Here is a 23822-nt window from a genome sequence, read left to right as displayed (position 1 = left end):
CTAAGATGAAGTTCCCACTCCCACTTGGCTGTTCTCTGACACAGTCTTACCCAGAAGAACAATGCTCAAATCACTCACTGAAACACACAACACACATGATGTTACAGTCTGTTACACAATGTAATGGGTGCCTGGAAAAAATAATCAGCACCCTGAAGTGACCCTTTAAGTGGCTCAAATATCCTGTATAGTGTCTCTGCGTATCAATAAAGTCTAGACTCACTCTCAAGAGGCATTCTGGTTTTGTTGTCTCCTCTCCTGACAGGAGGAATACTGGCAACAGCTGCTGAAAAAAATTACAAAATATAAATTAAAGCTTTGTTTACAAACTTATTCAAATGATAAATTACTGAACATTATTGAACATAACAAAACTGTAATTTGTATTGTTAGTAAATGTTTGATTTTGATAATTCTCTGTTTGTTTATTCTAAAGATTCTTATTTTTTCAGCCACTCTATTCAGTACACCTTTTGAACTGCTTGTTAATGCAAATGGGTCAATAACACCATAGAGTGCCTTTCAACCCTCACAATACTCAAAAATTTGGGTTTCATTTTAAAACGGACGTAACTCGCTACTACCCACCTCTGATGCTCTGGGGGTGATCAATAGCAGTACCTTCAGTCACAGACTGATTGCACCAAGTCTGAGTGCAGCATCAGTGGCTATCAGATTGTTTAATGTGTTGTGATAAAAACACATTGGGGGAAGTTGTGGCCTAATGGTTAGAGAGTTTGACTCCTAACCCTAAGGTTGTGGGTTCAAGTCTTAGGCTGCCAATACCACGACTGAGGTGTCCTTGAGCAAGGCACCGAACCCCCAACTGCTCCCCGGGAGCCGCAGCATAAATAACTGCCCACTGCTCCGGGTGTGTGTGTGTGTGTGTGTGCACTTTGGATGGGTTAAATGGAGAGCACGAATACTGAGTATGGGTCACCGTACTTGGCTGTATGTCACTTCACTAATAATATGAATTACTGGTACTGTATATATAGTCAAGACCTAGTACTGTCTAGTTTTAAACTTATATTATTTGCACTTTATTCTCTCACTTTTATATTGTAGATTTGTAGAGCTAAAAATGACTTGTTTGTTATGTGTGGTGCTGTGTTTTGTGTGTTGAATAGGGTTGGGTATAGTTTAAATTTTATTAATTCTGATTGCGATTCTTATCAATTCCCAGTTCTGATTCCAATGTGGCTTAAAAAAAACATTAAGTTATAAAAAAGTCAAACATCTAGATATCAAACATATTAAACTAAACAAAATATCATGGAATTTATGAATGGAATGATTCAATTACTCAGTCTCTTGAATGAATGATTCAGAGACAAATACATTTTTAACAGCCCCTTTTTGCAACCTAAAAAAAAAAAAAAAAAAGATGCACACACAGGAATTGATAGGTGTAGTTGAAATTTTAATTTTACAACAAGTATCCGATTCTGGAATTGGAATTGATTGTCGATTCCCAAACCTAGTGTTGAAGCTGCCGTGAAAATGTAATTTCCTGTAAAGGATCAATAAAGTATCTATCAATCAATCAATAAAGTGCTGGAATTTGTGTTTTCACATTGCTAGGCAAATGTCCTGGTAGAATCGATTCCGATGCAGTGTACAGCGAGCGTATCAATCCATTTTGGTTGTTATATTTTGTAAATAATTCTTATATAGTTTATAACAGGGGTGTCAAACTCAGTTCCTGGAGGGCTGCATGCCTGCAAGCATTTAGTTTCAATCCTGCTCCAACACACAAACCATGTAGTTTTCAATAAAGTCTAAAAGACCTGGATCAGATGTTTTTAATTAGGGTTGGAGTTCAACTCTGCGGGTCTGTTCCCTTACCAAATAGTAGTATACTTCAAGTTTATTTTAAGTATACTTAAGTAAAGTTCAAGTATATTTTTAAGTATACTTTATGTAGCAAGTATACAAATATCAGTGTTCTAGTAGAATACTTGTAAGTGTACTGTTTCTATGTTTGTACTGCAATTATACTGAAAATGAACTTACAGGTATACTGACAGTTTACTAATTAAATACTTTGTACACATTGAAGTATAGTCTCAGTAAACTACTAGTTTAGTAGTTTTATACTTCAATTATATTTATAAGTTTTCTTTAAGTTAACTGTACATCATACTTTAAGTATACTACTATGTCCCTATTTAATATTGAAATTGTATATATTTTGTTATATGAATATCTGAACATATGAAACATCCAAAGAAAGGACAGGGTATCTGCTTTGTTTAAAACAAAAAAAATTTAAAACAAAAACATTTTATTCTAGCTTCATGCATTATTTTTTTTCAAACACTTTGATGTGATCAACACCCCAAAGCTTGACTTCCTCTTTTTTACCTCTTCATCGGTCAACATTTTATTCCATAATGTTACAGTTTTGATGCTATTTCATGTCAGATAATTGTGTTCCATGTGTTATGCCGCGTTCCAGGCAGGTTTTTGAGTCCGCAAGTCACGACTTCAAACCACAACTCATGACTTTGTAGCATTCCAGGCAAGTTAAGCCAAACTAACTGAGCGCAAGGAATTGTAGCTGGATTATTAATTTTACTGCACAGTAATATTGTCCATATATTGTTTTGCAGGCTATGTGACGTCAGAGCACGGAACTGGGAGTACATCGATCTAGTACGAGTTCACAGGTGGGAAGTCACGGGTTTGACTGCCATTCCAGTGCACTTTCACGGGTAGAAAGTTGGAAAAACACAGGTTACGGGTTGCCTGGAACGCGCCATTAGTATCTGTTGTTTCTTTTTCTTCTTCACTTGTGTTTTTTAGGGAAATTCTGTACAGAAGATGTGTATTAGTGCCCTCTATCGTAAAACAACAAACACGGATTCTAGGAGCACAAGTATAGTTCAAATATATTTAGACTTTTTGTAAGTATAAGTCAAGTATACTTAAATGTCATTTCAAGTATATTTCTGTACATAAAGCCCTTTTTTTTTCTGCATAAAAAGTAAACTAAAAGCATACTTTCCTATTTTTAGTTTAAAAGAAGTAATACTACTAATAGCACACTTGAATAAACTTCTTTTTTGTAAGGGTTGTCATCTAGGAATTGAGTTTGACATCCCTGGTTCATAAAGATCATTTGGACTGTTTGTTCTGTTACACTCAGTATATTTCTCTCTCATTTTGTGTGTAGTTTGTGAACCATTTGTACGGTTTGTATTTTTGTTGCAAAAAAAAAAAAACTATCTGCACAATTGTTTTCACTACTTCCTACACTGTTTGTATTTGTTGTTTATACTCCGATTGAAAATATATTTCTCTGAAAGAAAAAGTCACTTTTGCTTATGTGTTTTGTTATAATATTGTCAGAGCCAGTATTCAGAAATCTTACTTTCCACCACTGAGCCACAGGAGGGTGTTGAACCTAATAATCTGATACTTTCTTAGAAGAGTTTTTTTGTTAAAAAAGGGTACAAGAAATTTATTTCTTTAAGTCAGCAAAAATAAACACAGGGAAACAATCCAAAAGGTTGCTGACCAAGAAAAATGAAGAAGAGACATATCCAAGCTAGACTGAAGTTCGCCAAGGAGAACCTGGAAAAAAAATGTTGCATACTGGAAACATGTCCTTTGGTTAGATGAGACAGAACTAAAGCTCTTTGGCCATGGAGATGTTGCCTGTTTGGAGAAAGAAGAAAGAGGCACTCAACCAAAGAACGCTGTTCCCACGGTGAAACATGGCAGTAGGAGTATAATGCTGTGGGAATATTTCAGTGCTTTTGGAACTGGGAATCTCGTCAGGGTCGAAGGAATAATGAAAAAGTGAGACTACGACAAGATTTTGAAAGACAACCTCAGGCAATCAGAAACAAACTGGACCCTGAGGTTCCTTGTCTAACCAGTGCCAGGTGCTCACACTTAACACTGGCGTTCCACAGGGATGTGTGTTGAGTCCTCTCCTGTAATTCCTTTACACGTATGATTGTGTGGCTACCAACAGCACCAATATTACTGGGAAATTTGCTGATGACATAACAGTGCTTGGTCTTATCACTCATGACAACAACATTGCATATTGTGAGGAAATACAATGATGCCAGGAAAACCATCTCTCTCTCAACATTGCAAAGACTAATGAGCTGATAGTAGATTTTAGAAGTAAGAAAGTAGTACATGCATAGTGGAGAGGGTCGGCTCTTTCAAGTTCCTTTGCATACACATACAGAACACTGTGAGGAAGGCACAGCAGCGCCTTTTCTTCCTCAGGAGTTTGAGGAGGTTAGGAATGAGCTCACTTATCCTCAGAACTTTTTTTTTAGCTGCGCTCTTGAAAGCATCCTAACTGGATGTATCACAGCCCGGTTTGGGAACTGCACTGCCCTCAATCATAAAACCTTGCAGAGGGTAGTCCCATCATGCAAAAACCACATGACTTTTTTAAGTTTATTGTTGAATTTATTCTGTAAAAGTGTTTCCATTGTAGTTTATGTGCAGGTTTTCTTTTTATCTGACATAAAATGGTTAGGGTTAGCAATTTTGTACAAAATAAAAGCTTTTCAAAACAAAATTCCTGGTTAAACAGTGCAATTGTTTTTTATTTTATTTAATATGGACACAATTAGCCACAAATAATGCTTTTTTCACACTGATTAATCAAATCCAAAATAAATACAAAACCAGTCCTAATTGAAAGAAAAGAGGTTGACAGAGAGTTTGAATCCCATATTTGGTGATAATATAGCACAACAAGAGATTTATAAGCTATTTTTTTTGTAGGCCGGTCATTTATAACCGGGAACCTTGAAGGTGTTACAGGTATTTTAACACAACACCAGGATTAAATTATTTAAATATAAATTTTGGAACTTTTTCATTTATCTATTAGAACCTTCATGTCATGTTGCTTTTCTTTTCAAGTATATGATGTCATTATGTTGCTGTCTTGACATCAGCCTTGACATCATGGTTTCGAGTATCGATACATCTCCCCTTTCTAAAGAATGTGCAGTAATCTCAGACATCTTAATCAAAACATTTTAATCAAATCAATAAATTCATTTGAAAAACAAAATTAGCCAGAGATCATCTCAAATGTTTTAAACAAGGTAGGAACAAAGGACCCCAGGCTTTCATAACACTTGATGTGACTGCAGCATAAAATGTTTATTTACAAATAAATATGATATTTACTGAAATATTTTGTGCACTCACCTCTTTCTGTGGCGTCTGTAGTGAAGTCCTCACATTTGTTACAATTCAAGTAACATCCATCATTCTCCTGAACTATTTCCTTCACTGTGGCTATAAGGTCATCAGGAGTGCTGTTTCTCTCCAATCTGTTGTGTCTGTTACAACATTTTTTAATGATTTCCTTTATGACATCATTGACTTCAATTGGCTCAGCGGGGTCTGGCTCTTGTGTCGTGAGCACCAGGGTGTGCTGAAACACTCTGTCAGAGAAACAGCTGAGCAGGATCTCGATGCACACTTTCTCTTCTCTTGAACACTCGTCAGGTTTGAGCACCAGAATGATCACGTGAGGTCCTGGAGCAGAGAGAGACAAACACTCCTTCACTGCCTGTGTGATGTGACGTAGTGAGAGATCTGGGTTGAGCAGGAGAGGAGTGTTGATGACAGTCACATGTTTTCCTCGGACTCTGTCACTGTACGGCACTACATCATCTGAAGGAGATTCACTGTCAAACACTGCTCTTCCTAAGATGAAGTTTCCCACTTGGCTGTTCTCTGACACACTCTTACCCAGAAGAACAATCCTCAAATCACTCACTGAAACACACAACACACATGATGTTACAGTATGTTACACAATGTAATGGGTGCCTGGAAAAAATAATCAGCACCCTGAAGTGACCCTTTAAGTGGCTCAAATATCCTGTATAGTGTCTCTGCGGACTAGACTCACTCTCAAGAGGCATTCTGGTTTTGTTTCCTGGCAGGAGAAATACTGGCAACAGCTGCTGAAAAAAATACAAATGTTAGTTATATTTGATTCCTATGTACAGCACATTAATCCCACACCTTGCATACTTTTACAAAAAAACAAAAACGAATAAAAAAAAACAAATACAAGAAAATGAAAACAAATAACAAAGCTTTATTTATAAACAAATTAAAATAATGAATTACTGAACACAACATTATTGAACATAACAACAAAACTGTAATTTGTATTATTAGTAAATGTTTGATTTTGGTCATTCTCTGTTTGTTTATTCTGAATATATCAAATCAACTATTTTTTCAGCCACTTTTTTTTATTAGGTACACCTGTTGAACTGCTCATTAATGCAAATATATAATCAGCCAATCACATGAAGCATCTCATAGCATTTTAGTTATGTAGATGTCTAGACCTCAGAAATAGCACAAATAACTTTTTGCCAACATTTGAGAATTCAGACCTTTTACTGGACATTCTAGTTGGAGGAGCTGCGATTCTATACAAATGCTCCAGGCGACACAAACCAATGGAAGTGCACTGGTGCACTTGTGAAATTCAGGTTTTAGGACTCCACAGCCAAGCATTCATCTGGTGGATATTCGCTCCCTAGCAAATAAAACAGATGAACTACTACTTCTCAGCCACACAAACAATGACTTTTTAAACTCTGCTGTGCAAGTTGGCGGCGCGTCCACACGCAGCGGCTTCTCTCTGTCCCGACAGAATGGTGTTTTCATGTTTTTTGTCTTGTGAGTCGCAGTGTTTTTGTACATCGTCATCGGGTCTACCTGTCTTTAAGCGTGCATACAGTCGTGAGTTTCTGCTGGATGTCGGCAGAACCGCATTTTTAGAGTTAAACTCCGCGCACGCGGAACAGCTGCGGGACCTCAATCTACTCCGGAGGCCTACATCATCACCGACCCCCACTGCTGCATCTTACCCACAGCGGAGGCACCACAAGCGGCGTGAGAGGAAGCAGAAGAGGGGTAAGTGTGGAGGTATCCGGGCTAGGCTAACGGCTAACCCACACAAGCCATCTATCCCCACCATCGTACTGGCTAACGTACGCTCTTTGGACAATAAACTGGACTACATCCGATTACTACGTTCAACTCAGAGGACTGTAAGAGACTGTTGTGTTTTTGTGTTCACGGAAACATGGCTTAGCAACAGCGTTCCGGACTGCGCTATTCAGCTCAATCAGCTCACATGCTATCGAGCGGACAGAGCTCTCGTTACGGGAGGAAAAACCCGCGGCGGCGGGCTTTGTGTTTACATCAATGATGCGTGGTGCTGTGATGCTGTTGTGGTCTGCAAACACTGCTCACCCCTGGTGGAGTTTATGATTATTAAGTGCCGGGCGTTCTATCTGCCGAGGGAATATACTGCCATACTGCTCGTTTCGGTTTACATTTCCCCGAACAACAACAACTGCAACAGGAACGATGCACTAAATGAACTGTACCAGCACATCAGTGAGCAGCAGACAGCACACCCTGATGCTTTTTTCATCATAGCTGGGGATTTCAACCATGCTGACTTAAAGAGTGTGTTTCCAAAAATACACCAACACATACACTTTCCAACATGAGGTAAAAACATTTTAGACTTTGTTTACATCACACAGAGAGGAGCTTACAAAGCCCTCCCCCTCCCCCACCTCGGAGCCTCAGACCACATCACTGTCATGCTAATGCCTGCATACAGACTGCTCATTAAAGTCGCCAAACCAGTTCAAAAACGGATTCAAGTGTGGCCGGAAGGATCGTCAGAGGCTCTTCAAGACTGCTTTGACACAACTGACTGGAATATGTTTAAGCAGGCTGCCACTTACAATAACACCACTGACCTCCAGGAGTACTCAGAGACTGTCACTGCCTACATCAACAAGTGTATTGATGATGTAACAGTCACAATCACTGTCCGGGCTAACCAGAAGCCGCGGATGACAGGGGAGGTCTACAGAATCCCGGAGACGCGGAACACTGATTTTAGAGCTGGAGATGAGGAGGGCCTGAGGACAGCTAGGGCCAACCTATCCCGCAGCATCAGAGAGGCTAAGAGACATTACTCCAGGAGGATAGCCCATCAATTCAGTGACAGCAGAGACACTCGGAGCCTGTGGCAGGGGATACAGACCATTACGGACTACAAGCCCCCACCATCATTCCAGTCCCGAAGAAGCCATCTCCCCATCCTGCTTCAATGACTACCGTCCTGTTGCACTTACTCCCATCCTCATGAAGTGCTTTGAACGGCTAGTCATGCACCACATCAAGTCTGCCCTCCCCCCCTCCCTGGACCCATTCCAGTTTGCATATCGGTCCAACCGCTCGACCGATGATGCCATCACTACTGCCATCCGCTCAGCACTCACACATCTAGACAAAAAGGACTCATACGTCACAATGCTGTACATAGACTTCAGTTCAGCATTCAACACAATCATCCCTCAACAGCTCATTCACAAACTGGTCGAGCTGGGGCTCAACACTTCGCTGTGCAACTGGCTGTTGGACTTTCTGACTGGAAGACCTCAGGCAGTATGGGTCGGCAGCAATACATCCAGCACCATCACACTGAACACTGGGGCCCCCCAAGGATGTGTGCTGAGCCCCCTCCTCTTCACTCTGCTGACCCATGACTGCACACAATCACACAACTCCAACCTCTTCATTAAGTTTGTGGATGACACGACTGTGGTGGGTCTCATTAGCAACAAGGATGAGACAAACTACAGGAGCGAGGTGAGCCACCTTGCCAGATGGTGCAGTGACAACAATCTCTCTCTGAATGTGGAGAAGACGAAGGAGATTGTTGTTGACTTCAGGAGAGCGCACGCTCAGCATGTTCCTCTTACCATCAACGGTGCGACTGTGGAGAGAGTGAGCAGCACCAAGTTCCTGGGTGTGCACATCACAGAGGACCTCTCCTGGACCGACAACACCGCAGCACTGGCCAAGAAATCACAACAGCGTCTCTACTTCCTCTGCAAACTGAGGAGAGCCAGAACCCCACCCCCCATCATGTACACCTTCTACAGAGGCACCATTGAGAGCATTCTGACTAGCTGCATCACTGTGTGGTATGGAGCCTGCAACACGTCCTGCCAGAAGACTCTGCAACGCATAGTGAGAGCAGCTGAGAAGACCATTGGTGTCTCTCTCCCCTCCCTCCAGGAAATTTACGGAACCCATCTCACTCGCAAAGCCCTCTGCATCGCAGGTGATCCCACTCACCCGCCACACAGCTTCTTCAGTCTGCTGCCATCAGGGAGGACACTGCAGAGTCTCCAGGCCAGGACCAGCAGACTGAAGGACAGCTTCATCCATCAGGCTTGTCAGGAAGCTGAACTCGCTCCCGAACTTGCCCCCCTTCCCTCTTCTGCCCCAGGGACCACTGAACTATGAACCCCCCCAGATCCCACATCCCCAGGTCCTTCCAACCCCCCTCCCACTAACATACGATGACATGCACCAGTCACTTTGTGCAGCATTGGTCTGCTCACTACCTCATTCACCATGGAATTGATGTCATTCTACCACCTCATCAGTCAGTTTAAATAAAATAACTGCTCTTGAGCTCACTTTAATCAGACTGAATAAGCTTTTTTTTGCACTAAAAATCTTTTTATCTGCACTGTTTGTTCACTGGTTTGCACTCTAACTGCCATGTGCCTTGCACTGCTTTATTTAACTTTATTTTTATTTTTTATTATATGTCTTTTTTACATTCCGTTATTGTATAGTTTTATCTTATATTTTATATTTGATCTAGATTTTTAGGCTCTACTGTTAGTGTTATCTGTATGCAGTGGGGGTCTGAGAGTGACGCAATTTCGATTATCATCGAATGGGCTTCCAGCTGTTCAAAGTGGATCACATCACTGAATCATCTTTGGTCATGAGATCATTTGAGAGACTGGTGTTGGTCTACTTGAAGGACATTACTGGACCCTTGCTGGACCTCCTGCAGTGTGCTTACCGAGCAAACAGGTCTGTGGATGATGCAGTCAACATTAGACTGCATTACATCCTCCAACATCTGGACAAAGCAGGGATTTATGTGAGGATCTTGTTTGTGGACTTAAGCTCCGCTTTCAACATTATCCCTGATACCCTTCTGAATAAACTGACCCAGCTCTCTGTGGACACCGGGGTCGGGTCCTCCATGACCACTGGACTTGGGACCACCGGAGTCAGGTCCAGGACCACTGGACTTGGGATCAAAGAAATCAGGTCCTTCACACCACCGGAGTCAGGTCCTCCAGGACCGCTGGACTTGGAATCAAAGAAGTCGGGTCCTTCAGGACCACTGGACTTGGGACCACCGAACTCGGGTCCTCCAGGACCACTGGACTTGGGACCAATAAAGGCGGGTCCTCCAGGACCGCCAGGCTTGGGACAATAGGAGTTGGGTCCTCCAGGACCATCGGAGGAGTCTATGCTGCTGCCCTCCTCGTTCTCGCCCTCCATTTCTCTGTGGTAGTTGGAAGGGCAGGGCTGGTGGGAAAATCCCTGCGGAAGGTTTCTGGTTGGCCTGGTGTAGCCCACTGACTTCGCCAATGAAGATATCTGGCAAAGCCCCAAAAGTCAGATGTACGTAGATAGAGACGTAGATTCAAATGCAAACATTAAGTCTTTAATATTGTCCGAGGAACAGGACACAGGAAAACACACGTAGCAAGGGGTGAACATGAACAATTCCAGACAAGGGAGAACAGAACGGGCTAGAACTAAATAGGGTAGATAATAATGGGACACAGCTGGGAACAATATATCTAATTAATTAAACACAACTTGAGACGAAAATCACATGACGAGGACAGGAACAGGAAGGACCAAATAAGGAAAACAGGAACATGAATGTGACAGCTATGACGTCATTTGAGGCTGGTGCAGGACTGGAACAGGGTGGAGACAAGGAGAGCCTCCATGGTGGATCAGGAAGCCGAGTAGACAGTTCAGGGAGCCATGGCGGATCAAGGGACTCAGGAGGCCACGGTGCATCATTCTGTCTCTGAGCTCTTCAGGAAGTTCCTTTGACCACATGATTCTCATTTGCTCTGACATGCACTGTGAGCTGTAAGGTCTTATATAGACAGGTGTGTGGCTTTCCTAATCAAGTTCAATCAGTATAATCAAACACAGCTGGACTCAAATGAAGGTGTAGAACCATCTCAAGGATGATCAGAAGAAATGGACAGCACCTGGGTTAAATATATGAGTGTCACAGCAAAGGGTCTGAATACTTAGGACCATGTGATATTTCAGGTTTTCTTTTTTAATAAATCTGCAAAAATGTCAACAATTCTGTTGACATTGTTTTTCTGTCAAAATGGGGTGCTGTGTGTACATTAATGAGGAAAAAAACTTTTAGCAAATGGCTGCAATATAACAAAGAGTGAAAAATTTAAGTGGGTCTGAATACTTTCAGTACCCACTGTAAATATGAGCCAATTCATACAGGGGCTTTTTTTGCAACAATATCTTGAATTTTAGGGCATAACTGCATTTATGGAGTTGTTGCCCGGCATCAAATTTGTCAACAATTAACTGTATGAAATATAAGATGACATACAGGTCTGGGGGCAGGGTGGGGCATGCCAAGGCATTAACTGAGTTAAAATATTTTAATTGCGTTATTTTTCATTACTAATTAATTAAGTTAACACGTTAAACTGCACAATTTAGGGATATTTCTGGTTAAAATTATGATTTGCGATTTTTAAAGCAAATTAACAAAAAAATTTGAATGTAAATATTAGATCAAATTAATGATAAGATAAGAATAATTATTATTTTATTCCACAGAAAACTAAGCTACTGTTTTACAAGCAACTGAAGGGTTACTTTTTAAAGGTGGGGTTTGATATTTTTCAAAAACGCTTAGAAAAAAGTCGCGCCCAGTAGCAAAACAAACTTGTAACCAATCAGCTGTAAGGGGCGTATCTACTCATGATCCAGACTCTGGAGGAGAGAGCGCTCAGTGAACATGACTGACATTAGTCGAGCCGAGCGACAAGAGATGGTGGACCAAAGCGACCATTGAAATTAATTTGAAATTTGTGTCAATTGTCATAAGTAGAACTATACTGTCGGGGATTTGTCATGTCGTGTCGCGGAGCGGCGTCCAGTGTAGACAGCATCACTGATTATAATGACTTCTATAGTATTTTGTCGCGCTGCTCGCGTCCAGTGTAGACACAGTCCAAAACCTGACTTGAAATAACCTAACAAATCAATCAGGACTAAAGCGGTTTCATAAACGACAATTAAAGCTCACACAATCTTACTAATTCAATCCAGGTTGAATGAGTCAGGATAATTTGATGTGCACGTTTATTCTTAGGCAGCCCTTAATGTGGATCATGGATCAAACAGATCCACCATCAAAAACATCAAATATTTGTACTGTTTAAAGCATTTGAGATGTTGTGTTTTCCTCAGTGTACAGTAGGTGGACAACCAAAATGGGTAATACTGCCGCAGGGCCGTGGCGTTAACTGCAAGTCAGTTGCGTGTTAAAATCATTCGCGAAACTACTGCCAGGTGGCACAAAGGGACGGATTGTGAACTGAATGTAATTGTAAAATGTTGGTTTGTTAATGGAGATGAAAGGAGGAAGTAAAACAACAATAACATTTATAATATAACATTGTAACATCCTTAAAAACCATCAGAAAATTTACAGTGAGTTAATTTCAAAACGTGGGGTAGTCTTAGGCTACAGTCTACACATAAATCAAAAAGAAGACCGTTTAAAGAAGACCCTTTACACAAACAGTCATTTTATATATATTCTGCATGCTATATTGTATATATATAACAGTCATATTATAATAAATATATTAGCTAAATGGATTTCGGCGCGTAAAAAAAAAAAAAGAATGGTCCATGTTCCCATGCTATTGTTATTAAACAGTCATTTTATATATATATATGGAGCGCGAAATGAGAATGGTCCAGCATTTAGAAATAATTCTTATTAACTCTGTTATTATTCTTGATTTTTACTGTGTAGAAAATAAGTGTTTATTCTTTAAGAAAATAAGGTACAGAATAAGGGACGATCCAAATATTTGTAATGATAATATATTTTTAATAATATAGGCCTGCATATCTGCAATATCTGCCTGCAGTTAAAAAGTCATATTTGTTTTGCTTCACTCATTTCTGTAGGCTACAATTACTAAAAAAACAACTAAACTACTAAAAACTACTAAAAAAATAAAATAAAAAATGAGGCGAAAATACTGTGAAATTACAAATGGCATGAAGGTCTATGAAACGTGGCACTTACAGTTTTCAACTAAAATATTATTTCAACCATACAGCCTGTGAATAAACAAAATGGATACTTTTTAATGAAAGAACACTGAGAGTGTAGGTTGCTTCTGGTGTTTGGATTTGTACTTCAATATAATGAGCTCCAAGTTTCAGTATAGCCTACACTAGGTTTTTTTTTTTTTTTTTTTTTTTTTTTTTAACGCTCTATTTAACAGCATTAACTTACAATGAAATATGTCTTTCTTCAGGTAGACTGAATGTTTTCTGTCATGCTAAATGTTGGGCTCATGATCAATAAGTTGTTTTTCGCCTCAAACTGATTTTGTAAAATCAAGACTTGCGCTAATTGACCCAGCTTCAGCTGACGGAGGATTCCGCTTGGTCTTAAAGCCTTCCTCATACGCCTACATTCACAAATAATAATGATTTTCGCAAAAATAATGATTAATTATCAATTGATAATTTGATATTATTATGGTCTTGTACAAACTTGCAGAGCAGGTTTAGATAGGACAAATTCCTCGTCATTTTGGTTTAAGGACAACTGTGAAGAAAGGTTTTGATCCACTTCAAATGTTGACTACTAGTGCAATGTAGTTAATTAGTTATTATAACTTAATTTCAGAAAAAGTTGCCTTTAAAAAAATATGATGCATACTGTTGAGTTAATTTTTTTTGTTGCGTCCATACAATATTTTTTAGAGTGTGCAATATAAATTCTCACAGAATGTAGCCTATTCATTACCAATATATTGAACCATCTCTTTAAGTCTTTCTAAATCCCAAACAGAGTCCAGACATCAGTAAAGTATCCGTCTATGAACATGATTTATAGGCTATTTAAGATTTGAGAAATACACATGCGTTACAGATGTGACAAAAAACACCAGGGTTTTTGGGAGACATTATATTTTGTAGACTTTATGTGATTTACAATGCACAAACCAGAAGCAACAATATCTGCAGAGAAGGGCTGGCAATTCTCAAAACATAAAATATCAATTTTATTTAAATTTTCGTTTTTGTGTTTCAGAGGAAAAATCAGTTTTAAGGCATCTCTCCATTACGGACCGTTCTGAAAGAAGAATTTATGCAAACACGTATAAAATGCTTTAAAAACTTTAACTGAGACGTCTAGAGGGTATTTAATAGGTCTGCCTCCCACGTAAGATTTTTCTAGTTACTAGTCGTTCATTTGTCATTATTCAACTAATCGCAGGTTTATATTAAATTTACATCTATAATCCATAGTTAGCCTTAATATATTTCGCGCTCAAGCACATGCATTAAGTTTGCCACAAAGCACAGGCAGAAGTAGCCTAATAATTGTGAAAAAGGAGACATTTTAATTATTTCTTAATAAACAAATGTTTTCTTGCCGGCTGCAAGATGAAATTCACAGTGCTGGCTCTCTCCACAATAGATTACATTCAAGACATTTCAAGCTTTCTGTAGCTATATTTCTTATGTATGTGAGACACAACAATTTTAAGTTATTTCATTTTCAAAAATTCAAGTGATCGAGAGGGCACCTCTCTGTCATGCATGCGCACTAATGATTTTTACACAAACACTTGCATATGAATAATAATTCACATTTTGCATATGCATTACAAAGTAAATCATTTTTACATGCAATTATCCAAAATAAAACCAAACAAGATTTGTAATGAAGATAAAATTTGTAGACAAATAATAATAAATGCTGCACTCTGATGTTTTACACACCTGCATTTAAATGCGGCTGCAATTTATTTATTATTATTATTTTTTTACTTAAATTATATGAAAGCAAATAAATAAGGCTCACTTTAAAATCACTCAAGTTTTCAATTAATGAAGCTCTTTTTTACATCGTGTGCACTTTTTTGATTATAATGAGAGAACTTGAGTTTGAAAGTGAGGACGTTTTATTACTCCTTCCATTCTTTAGTGTTTCAATGATTTAGCTAAATCGTGCAGGTTTAATTTATTTGTTTCTTGTTTTAATTAGGCCTAAATAATGGGAGCAAAATTATACAGTGCCTCACGTTTTGCTAAAATAAAGAAAATAATTTATAAAACACGCAACAATTTCTAAATCAGTGTACACACAGATATCTTTTTCTCAAGAAGTTATCTGTCAAAATAAAGGACAGGTAACGAATAACAAAGTAGTGCATGACAAAAATGCATGCTGTTTTTTTTAATGAATTTTTTTTTATATATGAATGTATAATATAGGCCTAATATGTGAATTGACATTTTGCATATAAATCCATGTAGCCTAGCTCACCTAAAATAGGCTACCACTTTTAATGCTCCGGTGCAAAGTAAACCACCATTTCTTTAGAATAATATAACACATAATTCATATTATATAAATAATACTGCACACCTATTAAATGTGTCAAATCTAAAATAAGGTGTAATACTGTGCAGCATAGAGAAAAGATAAGCACAGGCACAGGCTTGACATTTATCCTGCTTGAATTCTTTCTAAGAAACACACATAACTTCATAAGTACTAAACTTTCATCTGTGAATATTAAATATTTTAACTACAGAGTTTTTCTTTCATTTTCCCTGACTGCAGCCGTCAAATGTAACACATCGGTGAGGCAAAGCTGACGGCTTTTCGCGAAAATGTGCTTTGATGCGCTTGTTTGAAAATTTGTGGTTAAAGCGCCACTCAGCGGTCAAAAGCTGCAAATGCACTTTGCAGACGCGGTGGCGGCGGTGCTCGCAGCGGTAGAACAATCATTGTGGTTGGCCACCTACTGTATAACTGACATATCACAGATATATTTTTCTTCTGTAAATGTTAGAAAGTCATGCAAATATATCCATTTTGCTGTCAGGAGTGGACACTTATGTGAGTGAACGAGCGCTGCTGCATGCGTGCTTTAGAGATTGATGGAAATATATTAATTTTATTTATTAGCAATAATTATGAATAAAATATGCATTCTGCTAAAATATTTGTTGTTGGAAATAAAATGTTACATGTAGAATTTTAATCCTACATACACTGCAAAAAAAATTATTTTCTTTTATTTTTCCAAAATATTTTAAAAAATTTAAATCAAGAAGGATTTTCTAGACAAGTAATTCAGAAAAAAAGCTTGAAACATGCAAAATAATCTACCAATGGGGTGAGCAAAATAATCTTGTTTTCTGTTTGAAATAAAATTACTTGGTTTACCCCACTGGCAGATTATTTTGCTTGTTCTAAATAATTATTTACTTGTCTAGAAAATCTGAAAACAAGACAAAAAATCTAAGTAAGAAAAGCATTTTTTTTTTCAGTGATATAAGTGTATTTTTATGATAGCAGTAGGCTAACTGTAAATAAAATGTAAGCTTAATACAGCTGTACTAGCTCAAATGAGTTAAATGTGTGTTCCTCTTATCAGTTAAAATGTAGTCTGATTTCTATTCTATTTATTTTAATTTTTAATTCAGTGATTTTAACTTTTGATTTATTGTTTTTAATGTTTTAAAGATCAATTTTAGATTGTAATGTTTTAATGTTCTAATAACCATAAAAGGTACAGCTGTCATAAAACCAGAGAGAAAGCTTCCATGCCACTCCTCACTGATGCTGGAATTTGTGCTAAAGGAGCCCCAACCAAGTATTGAGTGCATAAATGAACACTTTAAAGAACTTGAAATTTTCTTTAAAAAAAAGATCTTATGAAATATAATATTTTGAGATATTGGATTCTTGTGTTTCATGAGCTGTAAGCTCTAATCATCAAAATTAAAAGAAATAAACTTTTGAAATGTTTTACTTTACATGTAATGAATCTAGAATATATGAAAGTTTCACTTCTTGAAATAAGTTAAAAGAAAACTTTTTCATGGTATTCTAATTTTTTGAGATGCACCTGTAGGTCATTAAATTTTGGGCACAATACATTAAATACAGTTGGTTGTAGCCTATTTTTAAAATTTATTTATTTGATTATTTAAGTTTTTTTATTATTATTTTACTATTTTCTGTATACTTTTATTTTTGGACTAATAATAAAGTCAGCTAACTGTATGTGAGAGAGTCAGTGGTAATATCAATGTTTTCCTGTTGGTCAGAGTTAGAGGAGCTCATCTTAACCTGACAGTTAGCCTGCTCTGGACCAGGTTAGTTTTCCAGCATAAGTTGCCACACTGAATGAGCTTGAGCTATGGTCATTTTGCTTTATGAAGCCAAATCAAGTGACAATAAGTCAGACTAACTGAAATAAGCCTGTGTTATTTGGTGAAGTAGTTTTATGAAACAGCCCCCAGGTCAGAATATGAAGTTATTTGCAGTAGTTATTATGGAGTAAAAACATGTTATTAAATGTTTTATTTCGTTCTGTTACAGGTTAATAAACACTTCTGATTAAGTTTGGGAGGATGTTTGGCACATGTTGCTTTTTCAGATGCATGTTAAAGGCAACTTTTAAGCAGCATTTACTACTGACGCTGTGCAAATATTTATATAATTAAAAATCACATCCTTTGTGATTCAATAACTGCATTAAGCCAAATCACAATTTCTGTTTGATTTCGATTAATCATGCAGCCCAAATATATATATTGCGATAATAACACATAATGAACTATTGAGCCACTCTAAATTTCCACAAGGGAAATTCCTTTACAACATTCCAACTTGTAATGTTCCCAAATGCAAATTAAAAGCGACACAAACACACAGCACTGAACAAATAAACAGAGCTTTGTTTTACTCTGGAACATACAGCACGTCAGACTATATATTTATATAATTACATCATAACCAGTGCGATTTGATGGTCGCATTAGTATATTTCAAGTCATATCACATTATCCCATCTGTGTATTGTCAAAATTTATAAAAAGAATAAGTTACTGAGCAAATGGTGAGTAACACCATTTCAGTAGTGATTCCCCTCATAAATTTGTTAGAATACTATTTTGATATGTTTGCTATTTTCAACGGTTACTGATTACTATTTTTTAATTATGTGATTCTTTGGTGAATTGTATTAAAACCAATTCGGGTCAGTAAACATCTTAAAGTTCCCATATTGTCAAAGTTGAAATTTCCTGTTTTTTTTTTCATGATAACTGAGGTCTAGGGGCTATTTAACTACCATATAAATGTCAAAACAGTCAGTCCACAGTAAAATGCACACAGCCTGCTTAAAGTAGGTTTTATTTTTTTTTTATTTTTTTTTGCATAATAATAAGTTTTTGTTAGAACTACACAGTCACCTCCTTCAGTCATCACCCCGAGCACCGCCCACCATCCCACTCCCCTTCTGTCAAACCCCCAGACAACATTTTGTCCGTGCCATTGCTTAGCAATGAGCAACAACAGCACAAAACATGTCGAAAAGGTTAACTTTAACCACAAAACCAGATTGGCCGACCTGTAATGTTACACTCTCACTCAAAGGATGGACGATCTGACAGGATTGTTTCTGTGAGGTGGATCACATCTAACGTGTATAGTAAAGACAAACTCACCGTGTCTATCTTGTCATTATGAATATGTTTATATATTTCAATTTCAGCAGGCAACTGTTTTTACAGCTACATTATTGTTCCAGCCACAATTAATCACAACAATTTATATACAATTACAAATGATTATATATAAATCATCAGTTTGTTGTTTTACATACATGCACATAGTCGTGAGATGCAAGAAACATATGGCAAGAAATCTATAGACTCGTCAATAACATCAAAAGACAATACTTTATTGAACCTTTTCAATAAGTGTGTGCTGCAAACATGAGCATTTTTGACGATCGTTTCTGTCCAGTCCTCTCGTTTTGTTGGCAGGTGCCAAAATTAGTAAATTAGTAAAAGATAGTAACTTGGTGGGTTTTTGTTAAATGTGAGCCAAAATCATCACAATTAAAAGAACCAAAGACTTAAACTACTTCAGTCGGTATGCACTGAATTTATTTAATACACAAGTTTCACAATTTGAGTTGAATTACTGAAATAAATGAACTTTTCCACGACATTCTTATTTATTGAGATGCACCTGTATATTCTTAAGGACATCAAAACCTAAAATAAAACTCCAGAAAAGTGTACAATATGGGACCTTTAAAGGTGCAGTAGGAGATCTTGGAAAATCCTAACTTTAGCCTGATAGCACTGATCGCGAATGTCCCACCCTCCCTGCAAATCGCTGCTCAAAGCCACGCCCCCTCAATGCATATATGCATGCAGATCAGACAATCAGAGACAACATTACTACAATACATAATGTGTCAATCAACGGTGAGAAAACTTTATAGCACAGTTAGTAAAGGTACAACAGTACCAGGAAGGAAGATCAGGTTGTTGATGTTTGTCTGCCATTCTCACTCTTTCTGCACATCGCTGATGACGGATCCTGTCTGCGCAAACCAGGTGCGCAGAGGTATGCAAATACACGTTGACAGACAGGTAGGAAAGTCAATCAAAACGCTCGGAATGAATTCTTGGTCCTACGCCTTCCACAGAATATATAAATACATAAATCCATTTAGACCACTTAAGTTAATGATTGCTATCGGCATGTGAAGAGACTTTCAACCAGCATAACAAAAAATGTTTCTAAAGACAATCACCAATGGCACCTTTAATTATAATAAGTGAATTTGGAGCCCACACAATAAAATGCATATACACATATAGTGGCAGAGCCAGGTTGTTTTGATAGGGGTGGCCAGGGAGGGGCCAGCAAACAGTCTGGGGTGGCATAGAAATTTTTATAGGGATCCTTTCAATTGATAATTGCCACCCCGTTATGCTCTTAACTGTAGTCCATAAAATCCTGGCCTTGGTGTATGCCAATAAATTAAAAATGAATCTTGACTCTATCATTTCTGAAACTCAATCTGTTTCATCATCATATATCCATTAATATAAGATTAGTCTTGGATTTGCTGGATTATGCTGATTCTGTGCAATCAAATAGTCTTCTTCTTTTTCTCGATTTTTATGAAGACTTTGACACGATTGAGCAACAGTTTCTTTTAAAATCTCTCAAGTTGTTCAGCTTTGGAGATGCATTTGTTGACACCATTTCTACATGTTTTAAAGGAATTAATAGTTCTGTTGTTAATAATTTTAATACCTCTAATAGATTTTATATACTGTGTGGTGCTATTCAGGGCTGCCCAATTTCTTTGTCTTCATTTTTATTAGTTACAGAGCTATCATTCATGAGTATTGTTCAAAATCAAGAATTGATTGGATACTGGAATTTCTGTTTCGGGGATTGTGTTTAGGGTTTGGAAATTGAGATATTGGTAAGCCCCTCCCCTCAATTGCAGATGAGCCAATAGCAGTCGAGTATCAGCTGCATGGGTAGTGGAACTTGGACATCTGTAGGTTTCAGCGTTTGATGGTGTTTATGCTAAGAAAATGGAAAAACGATGTGCCTGGGGTACTTGTTACAGTGATTCCAGGTATCCTGAGAGGATAGGCAATATAATTTATTTTATTCAATTTTCTAAACCTAAACAAAACAGAGCAAAATGTCCCTAAGCATTCAACCCCAATCCCAATGAAGACAAAAAGTTCATTTTCTGGTTGTCATACTCTCATTACGTTACCATTTTCATCTGCTCAAGCAGAACATTAATGTTATCGTGTGCTTCAGCAAAGTATTTCTGGCTGAAACTAGCTAACGTTAAAGTTAGTGAGTCCATGCTAATGTACAAACCTAAATAGCGGATTGTTCTCACTTCTTGGACAGTGTAGGTCAAAAACACATAAACAAAGGTCTATATTTCACCGTCTCTTCATATTGAACTGGTTAAATGTACATTAATGGGGAAAAATAATGATATCCTGACATACTACATATTTCCTGATTCCTCCAAAAGAGTTTAACCAGGTGGTAAAAGCAATTTCACCTTAATTCACCTTATTAAATGTCACTCTGTGTTTAATCCAAAGAGTACAGCTGCTTGCTGTCCTCTTGGCAGGCGTTGTTCTGTTAGACAAGAAATGTAACAAGAGCACGTGCGCCAAATAATTCAATTTAAAAGGAAAATTTCTTCAAGGGGCAAGTTCTAATGGAGGTTCTTGGTTGATGATTTAGACTGGAAAAGAGCCTGGTATGTACCATAAGCAAAGGAAACACTTTAAAATTTTACATAAAATATATCCTGTCAATTCTAATCTGTCTAAATATTTGGACATTGACAGCTCATGTTCCTTTTGCAAACAAGCAGAGGAGACATTAGCCCTATATTACAGAGAAGTATTTAAAGAAAATCTGTGCATTTAGGTGCTGTCCTTGTGTATGATTGTTTGAATCTCATTGTAATGTCGTTCACAATCTGTTAAGAGGTTTTTAATTTTGTTTGTTTTATTATTATTATTATTATTATTTGTATTTTTGTAATAAGAATCTACCGTGGGCAGATTCTTATTTATAAAGAAATTTGTATAGACCTAATAAATACATTGTGACAAACGTCAGCTATTCATGAATTGCGCCTGACTCGTTGAGGAAACGTCTTCCAGTAAACTCCAGATCGACTTTGAGCGTAATATTCAAAATGAAATGTATAATATAATATCATATAATATCGAGACACATACATAACATCAAGGAATGTATGAGAAAGATAACGCTGGACTTACCAATAATTGTAATGGAAACTGTTTTGTTCCACGTTGTTCTGAAATGGCGTCCTAACCTATCTAAACTTTACTGAAACTTTCAGTTTCATTTCTTCTTCTCTTCAGGGGTGGGCGGATAGATACTTATTTCCACTGTATCCATACGTTGGTACTGGTATCGGATTGTTACTAGCTTAATGAGATCGATACTTTAGGTTAACTTTACTTCACTCTAGACAGCAAAACTTTTAAAATTATTTTACATTTAAAATGTTTAATTACAATCAACCATTTAGTTTTAAATATTTCACTTAACACTGATTCTTGAGACATTGGACAAAACACGTCCAGCAATTGTAACTGCTAGATTTAAACATGAAAATATTATCAATTGAAAATGTTATGAGGGATTAATAATAGGATGTATTTAACACAATTATCCCCTTCAATTTAACTTATAGATTTGATTTTAAAATGATAGACACTTATTGTCTTCTCACTACATCTAGACAGTACATAACAGTGTCCACCCAGAAGAGTTCAATCATTCATATGCAATAAAATGGATAATGTTTTTGTTTTGATTTTTTTTATTATTAGAACTTGCTATAAAAGTTATGCATCAGAGATAGACAATAGGGGTGCAGACATTTGAAAAGATTTACAAAGACAGAGGGGTAAAAAAAAAAAAAAAACGAAGTAGATGTTTTTCAAAGTTTCAAAATTTTTCAAATAAGAACACAAATAAAGGGAAAATCCATATGCTTTGTAAACGTGTATGAGAATGAGAGAGAATTAACTTTATTGCCAGGTATGTTTACACATGCAAGGAATTTGTTTAGTGACAGAATCTCCACAGTGCAACAGAATGACAGTGTCAAAGACACATAGAACAAAAATAATAATATACAAAATAGACAATGTACAAAATAGCAAAAAAAACTATATATAATATAGACAATTATGTATGTACAGGTATGACGTGCAAATTTGCAGAGGTGGAAAAAGTACAAAAATATTCTACTGGTAAAAGTACCATTACATGAATGAAATTTTACTTAAGTACAAGTAAAAATACCCGTCTAAAAATCTACTCAAGTAAAAGTAAAAAGTAGCTCATTTAAAATGTACTCAGAGTAAAACTTACTTAGTTACATTTTAACAGTGGGAGGGATACTTTAAGATACTTTAAATGTGAAATTAAAATGGCCAGTATGTGTCAGCAAGTCACTGTTAATAAGTGAGTCATTGCGATTGAACCGAATCCTTTAAACGGTTGATTCATTCAGGAACGAAACACTGCCATGTTGCTCAGAGACGCAACACTGTGCTTTGGTGGCTGTGTTTGGAATTATTTTTTGTTGGAGATAGAGCAAAAACAGGCAATATGGTGTCTAAAACGCAAGTCTCTTAATTAACTAGTTTACTGTCCTGTTGTAAATATATATATATATATATATATAAATATATATATATATATATATATATATATATATGTGTGTGTGTGTGTGTGTGTGTGTGTGTGTGTAATCATGATGATTTTTAGAGGAAAAGATGGCATTCTTTGTGTGATTTTGATTTACTATATGAAATTATATAAATATGTAAATTTTCTGCCCCTATATCTTTAATTTTGTGATCATTCTAAATGCATTTTACAAGACTGAATCACACAGTGAAAGAATTCGCACTATAAATGCGTGCACATCATTAAAACAACAATTATGATATTATCGCAGACGATATATATCGCACACTCCGCACCACTGTCTTTTTGGCTAATTTGTGAAAAACCCTCTTGCTAAAATGTCAAAGCTTCATTTTGACCACCAATGCAACGATGCAATTATTTAGCTTACCTCTACATGCTTGGGAAGGGTTGATGTCTTGTCGAGATTTTACAAGCTGCTAGTTTGGTCTCCCTAGGTAAGCACAGCTTACACTGCATAATAAAGCATAAATATGACCAGGGGTTCACTTCATTCCCTTCGAGTTCAACT

At 37.1% G+C, this 23822-nt stretch overlaps 1 protein-coding gene across 1 annotated transcript; it reads right to left on the bottom strand.

Annotated features, from left to right (window-relative positions):
* LOC109070638 (GTPase IMAP family member 7-like) lies at positions 1 to 21932 on the bottom strand. Its single transcript, XM_042721430.1, has 5 exons — positions 21844 to 21932; positions 5909 to 5960; positions 5197 to 5772; positions 224 to 286; positions 1 to 77 (listed from the first exon to the last, which is right to left on the bottom strand). Exons 2-5 carry the CDS (start codon positions 5919 to 5921, stop codon positions 1 to 3), a joined length of 729 nt encoding a protein of 242 aa, XP_042577364.1. The 5' UTR covers positions 5922 to 5960; positions 21844 to 21932.
* Between the last annotated feature and the right edge of the window lie 1890 nt (positions 21933 to 23822).

The sequence above is a fragment of the Cyprinus carpio genome, chromosome B3, assembly GCF_018340385.1.
Source record: "Cyprinus carpio isolate SPL01 chromosome B3, ASM1834038v1, whole genome shotgun sequence".
NCBI classification, from domain to species: domain Eukaryota; kingdom Metazoa; phylum Chordata; class Actinopteri; order Cypriniformes; family Cyprinidae; genus Cyprinus; species Cyprinus carpio.
The sequence above is the reverse complement of the archived record's forward strand: the minus strand, read 5'-3'. Positions and strand labels throughout refer to the sequence as shown.